Source organism: Aplysia californica, unplaced genomic scaffold (assembly GCF_000002075.1).
Source record: "Aplysia californica isolate F4 #8 unplaced genomic scaffold, AplCal3.0 scaffold00656, whole genome shotgun sequence".
NCBI lineage: Eukaryota > Metazoa > Mollusca > Gastropoda > Aplysiida > Aplysiidae > Aplysia > Aplysia californica.
In genome coordinates, this window is record NW_004797926.1 from 39,934 (window position 1) to 52,105 (window position 12,172).

Below are 12,172 nucleotides of genomic sequence, written 5' to 3' on the forward strand. Positions count from 1 at the left end.
TTTCCTACCAACTGAAAATATTAGGTGTGTCCTGCGCGCTCATATGACCTTATGCAGTTGCGAGCGCCGTAAAACACTTTACAAAAACAAAAACAGAGTAACATACTCAAAAAAAGGAGGGGAGAAAAAGACAATAGATGTTTGATAGGAAAGAAGAAGCAAACCACACCAGAGCACCCGCCAACCACCCACTGAAAGAAATAGGACCAACCAGCGGTGCTCTCCAACCCCACACAATTGTCCCTCTCAGACACAAATCCCTCCCTCACTACTCAGGCAAAACATGCTAATTATGTATGGACCGACACATCGACGAATATAATATGAGAAAAAAAGAAGAAATTAAGTCGACCAATTCCTTTACATTGGGTTTGATTGGGGGGTTAAGGGAGGAGGGGGGGTGCTCGTGACCACAAACTGTAGTACAACAAATACCGGGTGACCAATGGTATGATCGGGTCGGTTCGCTAGCCAAATTGAGGGCGCAAAGCGGCTATCGTTGCAGAGACCGATCAGGCGATCGACCCTACACCCCATCCGCAATGGGCACTCGGTAAAAGATTGTGCCGTAGTCGAGTACATGTGCTAGAGTCCCCACGAAAAACACATTACGATGATTGCGCAAGAATTACGATGGTCGATTGGAGAGAACAACAAAAAACACATCCATGTATGACAACATTCGTTTAGTGCTGTGTGTGTGTGCTACTGTAGGACTACACAAAAGCAGCCTGAAACACAATAAGGTCACGACATGAATGCCGAAGAAAAGAGATGTTACAACAGAATGACAAACACAGAAAAGAAGGAGGAAAGATAAGGAGGATAGATGTATGAATATAAGGAAGCGACAGGCAAATTTCATTGGACAAACAATGCCGAAAGAAGCATTGGAGAACAATGTAACAACAGGCAAGTTAGATGGAAAGAGAGGCAGAGAAGAGGGAAAAGATACTGGACGAGTTAACAACATGGATTGGAACAGCAAGAACAACAGACACCACCGCTGCAACGCAGGACAGGTCCATGATCGCCTACGCCAGTCGGCAAGGCACCGGACGATGACAATGAAGAATGTCCAAACAACAATACATGTAGTTACTTGGCACTGGACAAAATTGTCAGACAGACAAAAACAACGGAGGGAAAGAATAAGTAGCACCTTCCGGTGGCGCCCTCAGACTAGCCACTTTAAATTAGAAGAGCAACACTAGGGAGAAAAGCACATGACGCAGACCGCCACCCATACGTCAACCAACTACCGACTGAGCTAACCACACATGAACGTAACGGTGTTAGTGTTAGTTTAATTATCTCTTTTGGAGAAACAACGTAACGAACAGAACTATCTATGGTCCAGAAGGACTCGGAAAAAAAGATTAGAGCTAGAGTAGGCGGAGCTAGACGAGCAGAAGTGTGACAGTGAGATGTCGGTAGTCTTGTCTAGTCTAGTCTAGTCGTTAGGGGGGGGGGGTGTTACTGTAGGACTACACAAAAGCAGCCTGTACAGCTTCAACTCGGTCCGACGTTGTGTCTTTGGGAAAGGCACTTAACATGAATTTTCCCATTTGGCTCAGTCCTGTCGAAGATGAACATTCATTCTGGAGACCCTACCTCTGAAAAAACCTGATAGTGTTGCAAGAGGGGTTAAGCCTATACAATTTCAAACAGGAGTACTCTCCATCAAAAACTACAAAAATTCACCATGGAAGAGAGACTTTTAACCATTAACATACTGGCGTTATAAAACAGCCACCAGGTAATGTTACTGCACAACAGCACCAGATGTGTTCGCGCGGTACCAGCAAGAGTGATGACCAAGCGATAGTCTTGTTCGACTTCGTGTAAATAATACCTGCAATGTCAACCATATGGTGCATACTCTGTATTTTTTAAAACTAAAACTTCTTTCTTTTCCCCTGCCTGATCCAAATAGTCATTATTGTGATGTGTTTCTCTTTACTCGAACAAATAAACAACAGAAATAGAAACTAGAACGGGTGGTTGTTGCGTGCACCGGTGTGGTTTGCTCCGTCTCTCCCATAAAACATATCTATCGACATCATCTCTTCTTCTTTTGTTTGTATGTTACCTTCTGGAAACACATGTAATCTTCGGCTATTATTTGAAATAATTGTGATTCAAGTGCCGTAAAATTTTAAAACTAAAAGAAACTAGTAATCCTGTACAACCAAAGATTCTCTACTGGTACAACAAACACACACAAGGCTCAAAATTAGTAAAATGATAAAAACATCCTGTACAGCACATCGAAAGAGCCCCCTTACCCCTATCTCACGTCGCACAATACTGCTAGCACCACAGCAGTACAAACACACACAAGGCTCAAAATTAGTAAAATGATAAAACATCCTGTACAGCACATCGAAAGAGCCCCCTTACCCCTATCTCACGTCGCACAATATTGCTAGCACCACAGCAGTAATCTAGCAGTCTGTCGAGGCTTATAAATAGCTTTGTAGTCCCAGTGTACACACATTATTATTAAGAGTACAGGTAGGTAAATAAACATCTGAGATTTCACAGGCTACCCCCAAAAAAGGGCGTCACTGCACTTTTACTTTAACAGAACCGAAGTTGTATAGACCTGGGGGGGGGTGTTACGTCACATCAACATATACAAAGAGAAGAAGAAAGCTACCTGGGCCACCAAGCTACCGTACCACAGGTGTAACAGGACGTAATGTTATAACAAATGGAAGGCAGAGGGAAGCCAGGTGTGCCTGCCAGGCTTTGTGAGGCTTTGGAGGACCAGATAGCTACTGAAGTCTGATGGTAGGGACTGGAGTTTACGATGAGACAACGTAATAACGGCAACATTTTACCAGGAAGAGATAGGATAGCAAAGTGAAATAAGGAGAAAAACAAGAAATAATCATCCTACGAGTTCAAAAACATGAACTTGTCTTAACAAAAATAATACAAACGCAATGCATGGAGCACATCGTTAAAGCAGAGACACTCATATCGAACAAGTATAAGAAAAAAGAAAAACAACTTGAAAGATAAAGCTTTTTAAAAACGGATAGTAGAAAAGACGGCTTTCGGATTTAAACGAAACCACCCCCAAAACAAAACAAAAAACAAAAAAACCTGAGTCGCTGAAAAAAATTAACCCGTCGACATAGCAAAATCTAGACCTGACACTGGAGCAGACCAGTTCAAGAGGAAATTGGGTTAACAGCCGACACATTCAATTCTGTGGAACATTTGGTCAACGGCATCTGAACCAAGACAAGTTAGGAACATTCTAACAAACAATGCTAGAGAGAAAACATTTTCCCAGACATCATGGAACACACACAAATATGAGAATGTGTTGTTAGTTTAAGACAAAAAATGATGGTGGTAAAGATTTTAAATATTGAAGGAAAAAAAAAACACTAACGATGACAACAATGCTACAGTAAATACAAGACATCACATCCCAACTCCATCTCCCTATTTATTTCCTAACATAATCGAGCACAGCTGGTAGCCCTATCAGAAGAAAAAAAACAATAACAAAAACAACTACATAATATTTGGGCAGACCTAAACCATTGGGGCAATGACGGTCAAATAATCATAAAAACGCATTACATTTCAAGGGTACTTATAGAGAAGACTAAACAAACGAAACAAAGAATAATACAATTAAAGTCGGTTTCGGTTACGAGCAAGTGAGAGGAAATCAGAAAAAGACATCGTACTTCTATGAGTTCACTCAATCATTCCGTATACATGTACCACCAACAAAACGTCCAAGAGAAACACAGCTGACAGCACAATTAAACACAAGTCGGTGCACCTGTCGTAACGGAATTTACCGTGTACACATAGGAGACGAGCAGAACACATCAACCAAAAACGAATTTTGACCAAACCCTTTCACAAAGCTCATGCAACACACGGTAATGTGGTACATCGATAGATATTTCAAACAAGAAACTGTCACACAGAACAGCAAGACGGAGACTTGCACACGTAAAGAAGACGGGCGCAGCCCCCTTACATGAAAATAATATCTGCTCAAAATCACCAGTCATGGCATAAAGACTGTCTGTTCTTTCTACAAGTTTACCATTAGACTCCACAGTTTTTGAAGGAGGAGGGGTGGAAAACTGCTCGGGGCGGTTGCCACTTGGACAAATCAATGAACAACAGAAAGATGGGTGGCTTCAGAAGATGTCAAACGCCTAGCGCATTATGTAATCAATATGAGGCAGGCAAATAAAGAACAGGCAGAGAGATGGAAGACTATGAAAACCAGGTCTTTTCCCCGAGCATAGAAACTTGCGAACAATCAATTTGACAGTCAAGTTTACACAGTAAATATATAATTTCCAGCCGAGTGTTCCTCATTGATTTCAGGCCCAGCCTGAATGCCGTCAGAGCCTATAAAAACCGTAGGGGGAGAACTATTGATTGGAGAGACATTGTCTACGCACAAAGCTATCTCTTCTTCATTCTTAAAATCCAGTGGTTCCACTTTGAAGATTCAATCCATAACACAAGCCCTTTCTATTCTTCAACATTTCTTTTTTTTTTTAAACGAAGAAAGTTCAATCCCCCCCCTAAGCAGAAATGGACTGTGCTAATAATTATTATTTAATAATAATAAATAATAATGATTACAACAAAAAAAAAAACCTAAATGACAACGCAGCAGTCATTAAGGCGGTGAGTGTGTGAGGGGTGGGGGGTGACAACATCATTCGCGAAAATAGACACTGAATCCAGAATGGAATCTTCCACTTCATCTAGCAGAACTGTGTTCTTTTTTTTTAATCCGTTTTAGTGTTGACTAGAATGGCACTTGCACTACAATCACACATCTTTAAATTAGGAAAATTAGACCGTGTGTTTTGAGAGTAACATACAAAGAAAGGAAGGAGAAGAGATAAGAACGAATAGACATTTGATAGGGAAGGAGGAGAAAACTGCACTAGATTTAGAGCATCCACGAACCACCCCCGTTCTTAGTCAGCAAACAAAAACAAAATCCAAAGGCTATAATTTGGTTAAGACTTCACGAGTCCATGGGTTTTGTCGCAGCGATTAGATCTGGACCCGGACGCAAGCAAGTACAACAGGAACGAACACGAAGATCATAGCAGCAATAGTCACGCAGAAAACGGTTCAAAGTCAAAGGCAAACTGTGGCTTTTAAACACACCGACAATCTCACTTTTTACTCCAGAAACTAGATCAAATTTCTCTGATAAAACTGAAAGAAAGACAACAAGAAGTACTTGAGACCGAAAGTACGGCTCAATCGACTTTTTAAAAGAGTAGGTTCTAAACCTACCACTGGAACAGCTGAGTGGTTCTACATGATTCGGTAGACAGTACAACATAAAAAAAACTTTAAAAACGGGTATGTAAAACGAACGCTTTATTGGAATACGCTGTATAACTATAACTAGACCTGCACCCAGGCATTATACAAAAGAGATCCAATTCCTTAAGGAAAACAGAGAATAGAAGTTCTCTGGGCAAGAAAAGTCATGAGTACTCTGAGACAGTGCAGAGAACATGAACCCCTCCACACGTTTCCCCAATAGACTTGTCTAAAAACAGACAAACAAAGAACAAAAAGACAGGACACTATAAAAAAGTACCACTAAGGCAATTTACCGTTATTATGCACACATAAATTAAGAACCTAATTCCTATATTTAAAGTATTACATTCTACTCAGTGATAAAAAAAAATATCTGAAACAACAGTCAAGCTATAATATTATTATACAGTGTATATATATTATTTTTTAAGAGACTTTTTATTGAAAAATAAGAAATTATCAATATAAAAGAAAAAAGAAGTAACATGACTGTTACTAATATTTTCAGTGAAGCTCATTCGTGAGATCTGGCACGTAGCCTACTCTTTGAACAATCTATTCAAAGATCTTGACTGAAAATAAAAGCACCATTATACAACGAAAAAAAATTGATACAATTTCTTTAGACTTCATACAGTCAGGATAACCCATCAACCCATTAAGTGGCTACTTCCCTCAACCAGACAACATGACCCTTATTTTTGTTTCCACCGCCCAACATGTAAAAAATGCCAAATAACACTTTACAGTCCAAGAGACAATGTCATTTACATCAAGGAAAACTGCACTAGCTCCACCATTAGACACAATAATGCACTTACTTCAACCATGCCCCTCCTGGCAATTTTCTATTTGACTAAATGATCACACAGCTTCCGGACAAAAAAGGTCACTGAATTCTCATAACATTCGAAAGTGGAACTCGAAATGTCACCATGTTAATGGAATGGGCAACAACTGCATAAACCTGATGTGTATGCACTCAAGTCACATTCATCTTTTTTATTTTTGCCTCCAGAAACCGGTACATGTTTGTATTCTTCCTTTAAATTGTGACTGTCAATGGATTCCTCAGATAGCAACCTATTTTATGTTCATGGATGAATTTTCTCAACAAACCAGAAAGTCAAATGGGTTTGAATACTGGTCTTTTAGATGATATTTGCCAACTCAACCATTTCAACAATCAAGGGCAAAGAATATCAAGAAAGTGTTTGAAACAGCAATACAGCAAAATGAAAATGACAAAAGACTACAGAAAATGAATGTGTAACTGAATACAATGTCTTTCAGAGAACAAAAAATACCTAAGAACTAACAAGCAATAGAAGCTGCTTCAAATTCATGAACATGATAAAGAGTTTTACAGTTGTTTTAGTGTAAGAGTTTTATGGCACTTGCAACACAATAAGGTCATATAAGTGTCGAAGATTAAGAGGTTTTACCTACAGACACTCACAACCTCAATAAGTTGTCAACAAAAACCAGCTCTCAAAGTATAGTGCAAGTTGCTTGAACTTGTAGCTTAAAACGCAAAAGATACATTTCACCACCAACAACAGTTCCAAAACTGTGACCTTTTTTCGTGTTTTTTTTTACACCCAGCTTCAAATTCAACCCCAGCAATATCCTCACAGCACACATCTTTGCCATAAATAACTTCTTGTGCTACGGAACTGACAAGCATGAACTTCAAATAGGTAAAAAAAAAAAAGGTGTACGTACATGATTTAAAATGGAACAAAAGACAAACGGTAGAGAAGGCAAACATGCTAAACGACTCAACAGCGAACAGATCATTGACCCTTCCTTGTACTCTAGCAATCGGCGTTTTCTGGTGCGCAGAAGTTAAATCATCCACATGTGCCATAATCACAGGTCATAAAATGTAGACCGGTAATTTAAAAAAAAAACCATTATCATCGGAAGTGGTTTGTTTATTATTGAAGATGGCAAAGCTGTGTAGGCCTACTTTCTAACAAATTCATCTGAAGCCTGCATGATCCTCAATACAATGATCTCTTAAAGTATTCTTTACATGTGGAAAATGATGTGTAAAAGAACCCATTTTCGTTTTAATCCTAGGCCTACTCATCAAAAAACAAGTCCAACATCTATACACATATTTCAGACTACTACAAGAGTAAAGACACTGAAACATTATTGTGTCATTAAACCTAAACTTTGGGGACCTGAAAAAAGAAGTCTAGACCATTCAATAAGAAAACGGTTGAGCTTACAAGGCACAGGAAGAACAACTTCACCCCCAAGGCAAAGCTACAGTTCTGACAAAATCATCGTTGTTGTTTTTTTTGCTTTGGTTCTATTGGTTTGTTACACAAGTCTTGCCCATATCCATTCTTGTGTCAGCAGGCAGACAAAGAAATATACTGTGGCAGTTATCAAACTTACAAAAAGCTTTTGTAACGCCAATGAGTTTTTTTTTAACTTTTTCTCAAAATCACTCAGTAACCATAGCAGAATAAATGGCAGTCAACTCAGATCAAGCCATCACATCAATGATTATCGATGTTCCACAATGAAAAAATGGAACCCACTTCAAACCCAACTTTAAGAAAACAGAAAACAGTTGTCACATAAAAATATTTATATTGAAAGTACAGTCAGCTGAGTTGACATGGAAATTGACAAAACAAGAGTCCCCAAGTTCACAAAGTTCTCAGAGATGTGAATAAAGCAGTCTTATTTCAAGGCTTTGGGTTAAAATGAATTATTAACAACAGAAAAAATACAACTTTAAAATCTAACAATTAATATGGCATCCGTTCGTCAAATCTACGGACCTACCCTTAAGTTATAGGCAGTGATTATAACACCGCATTATTCAACTACCTGACTACCAGCTCACAGTTAGGAGCAGACGTGCAAAAACTCAAGAATTCATTGAAGGAAAATAGGTGTAGATAAAAAATAATACAAAATGCACCTCTACATTTTTTCCACACAAAAAAACCAGCTTCCTTGGACAAAAACAAGAAGTAGAATCTAGATCTATGTAGATATCTAGATCTAAATCTAGCCTCAAAACTTTTCTCAACAGAAAAATCTAACATTAAACAAAGACCATGTTACTGCTATCACCAATATTGAAAAAAAAAAAAAGGAACAAACAACATGATTTTATAACATTTGTACCTAGATTTTTCTCGACTGTAGGTCTTGATCTATGAGTCATCAAATATGTAAAATTGACTTAGAGATATCTACAGATCTAGATCTAGTTGGTTAGGCCCTACTTAAATCATCTTCAGCCTGATCTAGATCTAGATTTTTCAAAAATAACTAATTTGGAGGGTTAGGTACCTAACCATAACTTTTATCACCAGAATCTAGGTCCTAGGGCGGCAATTGTTTACTTTTTCGCGTTTAATTCCGGTACTATTTTTTTTATATATAGAGCACAGGCCCTATCGACAATCTACGTTTGTTAGGTTCTTTCAAGTTGCCAAGCTGGCAAGTGTCATCTCTCGCACCTGAAGAAAGAGTCGATGGTTGGGCACGGTCCTGTGAACGTAATCGGCGTTAAAGGAGCATTCGGACTGGATCTTTTTTTTAAGGCTCTCACTTGTCCTTCAGTTACTTGATATGTTTTTACTGGGCACAGAGTCAAAATTACGTTGCTGAAGGTGATGTAACCTGAAAAACTCTGAAGTCTAGACAGGCAAAGCTTCGTAAGAGACATTTGTGCACAGTATCTCACTGACCACCCACTGCAACTTGGTGGCCCCAACAATAGTGTAGAAATTGATGAATCCTTGAGGATATATGCACAGAATATACAACAGGGGTACATATCGCGAAAGTCACTGGATATTTGAAATCATAGAAAGTAGAATTGGATGGGGCGCCTGCAGAAGTTCAAGACTTAGTGGAAGGAGCAGAAGGCTATGGAATCAACCATTGCTTGGAACCATCAGCATCTACAAACTTCGAGATGTGCTTCTTCAGGGGACGGAGCGCTTATGGGGATGCCCCTTGTGCAGTGATATCGGTGTAAACAAGAAAGGGAAAGTGACAACTAACCTCACACCCCGGAATCAAACCCCAGAGACAGAGTAAACAATTGCCTCTTGGGCTAGGTCGGACTTTAGTGTTATCCCGAGGTAGAATCCAGAGTTTACGTTAGCTGTAACCTTTGAAAACTAAACCCACCAAAAATGAGGGAAAAAAACATTAATAAACTGAAAACTCAGCCAAGATCTAGATCTAGATCTAGATCTAGTTGACCTGTACAGCAAGTAAGCTCTCGAACTGTTCAACAAAGTCTTCCTGAATGTATCTCAAACTTATTTTTTACATTAATTTTAGGTAATTTTAAACCAACTCAGTGAGCAGACCCCCTCATATTAGCCTAGAATCGCATTTTTTTTACTCATGCATCCGTCTCAGGTAGATTTCTTGATCTAGATCTAATCTTGATTCTAGAATCTAGAAATCTGTACATCTAGATCCTACATGTTTTATATACTGTTTTTAGTACTTTGCATGCTGAGCACGAATAAGGCCTTCATTTTTGCAGCAAGGTAGTTATTGAGTTATTGATGTTTGAAAACAACTATATTACAGAAGGACCAGTGGCGTAGTAATATTTTTGTTTTTAACAACATGGGGGGGGGGGGGGGGTTACAGGGGGGCATGCCCCTTGTCTCCTGACCTAAAAAGAATCTGGGGGGTTTCACAATGACTTGATATTTTGGTAATTAGGATTGACAATCTACTTGAAAACAATTGATTTGCAAGGTTTTTTTTGTGGCCATATACTTGTCTTCTGCAGCAAAAAGTAAGGTAGGTCAGCCCTTGCTAGCCCTTAAATCAGTGCATCTTTGTGTGGGTGTATAGATCTAGATCTTAAAAGTAAAAATTTACCCAGAAATCTAGATCTATATTGAGACATCTAGATAGAGTCTAGACTCTAGGTCTAGTCTATAAGTAGGTTAATATTAGGCAGCAATTGCCTCACCGTGCCTGGAGGTTGAAGACGCGCATTTCTTACTTTTCTCACATAAAGACAAGGCTTAGAATCTAGATCTAGATTCTAGATCAAGATCTATACTCTCTAGGCCTAGATCTATCTAGAATCTAGATTCTAGATCTAGATCTAGATTGGGGCTCTTATTAAGGTGTTGGCCTCTCATTCAAAAGGTCCCAGGTTCGAATCCGGGTAGCAACCAAAAAATTTTCTTCTCTAAATTTGTCTCCTTTCACCTCATTTCCTGCTCTCTAGCAATGTTCTGTCGTCTGCTTTCGTCTCCTCTTTCTGCCCTCACCCCCTCACCTCCTTTGCCCCTTCCTCTCGGCTCCTGATTTTTGCAGCCTTTCTACTGCTTCTCCTTCGCTTCTTCTTACTGCTGTCTTTCAGCCACACCCCTGATCTTCTGATAGGAAAGATCTACACCTGACCTAACCTTCTCGAACAAGGGCGAAAAATCTCGGAGGGCCCGTGTGCAAGTTGCGCACGTTAAAGATCCCTTGGTGGTCTAAAATCGATAAGAGTAGGCTTCGGCCGCCACCCAGACAAAATTCAAAATTTCCTACCAACTAAAAATATTAGGTTGTGTGTCCCGCGCGCTCATATGACCTTATATGCAGTTGCGAGCGCCGTAAAACACTTTACAAAAACAAACAAACAAGACCTAGAATCTAGATTTCTAGATTCTAGATCTAGAAATCTAGAATCTAGATCTAGATTATAGATATCTACATAGGACATGACATGAGCCTAAGACATTTAAAATCTAGACCAGGCCCCCTAGATCCAAAAGGCCGACATAGCCTACGATGTGGGGCATAGCAATTTAGATCTTATACTTTAGCACGTTAAATTCTTCAATTGAGGACTCCCGAAACGAGCGACCACTATAAGATCTGGATCAAAATTCTATGTCATCAAGATTATACTCAATGGCTTCCAAAATCATGATGGAAGACTGAAAACCACTGTTATACGATCTGTTCATGACAAAATTACGGTAGTTTGCACATTTTTAGGCCCAGTTCAAAGTTTTGAAGGTCTGAGTCGGGTATTAGACTCTAGATTAGTAGACTTTGCCAGACTTTGGGAATTTAACGTGCTAAAGTATAAGATCACCGCAATTTAAAGTCCAAAGCGGAAAACAAGAATTAAAACAAATAAAGCATCAACACAGTACAGATTAGACAGACGAGACGAACGCAAGGTCTAAATCTGTATCTAGGATCTAATATCTAGATTTCAGGCTTAGTCTATAGAGAAATGATGGTCCTCACAACACTGTAACAGTGGGCCTAGACTAGAAATCTAGATCTAGAAATCTAGACTCTAGATCTACAGTATGAAAACGAAGAAGAGATCTCTCTAGATCTATAACTTTCGAACTCACCTCTGGAAATGGTCGATAACAGTCTCCTCTGTGCAATTCTCAGGCAAATTTCGCACTATCAAATATCTTGTTTCCCGTACCATCGCTCCAACAAACTACATGGTTTCCATAGGCTAAAACTCCATGCTGACCAAAAATAATACCGGCTGTAACTTCCACAAAAGATGAGTATGCAATACACCTCGTCCCAATAACGTGGTATTCACTCTTCAGAATCGGACGTGTAAGAAAAGCCTAGCGCAGCCTGCTCGGCTGCGAAAACACGCTTCAAACATTTGGGACTTGCGCGTGACGTCAGGCCAACCGCTACTCTCTTTACATCGGGAAACCCGCTTTGCGAGGCAGGATTGAACCAACGAGGGAGGCGGAAAGGGACCGGGCGAACCTGGACAACCCTCGCCACCGAGCAACTTTCCACCAGTCGAGACCAGTCTATAGTCTGTTCT

At 39.6% G+C, this 12,172-nt stretch overlaps 1 protein-coding gene across 1 annotated transcript in view; it reads right to left on the reverse strand.

Moving 5' to 3' along the window:
* LOC101847841 (msx2-interacting protein) overlaps positions 1–12,172 on the reverse strand; it is a gene marked incomplete at its 3' end in the record, with an annotated part of 30,600 nt that extends 18,428 nt beyond the window's left edge. Inside the window, 1 exon segment of the mRNA XM_005108053.3 lies at positions 11,727–12,172. Coding sequence (XP_005108110.2) covers positions 11,727–11,809 — 83 coding nt within the window.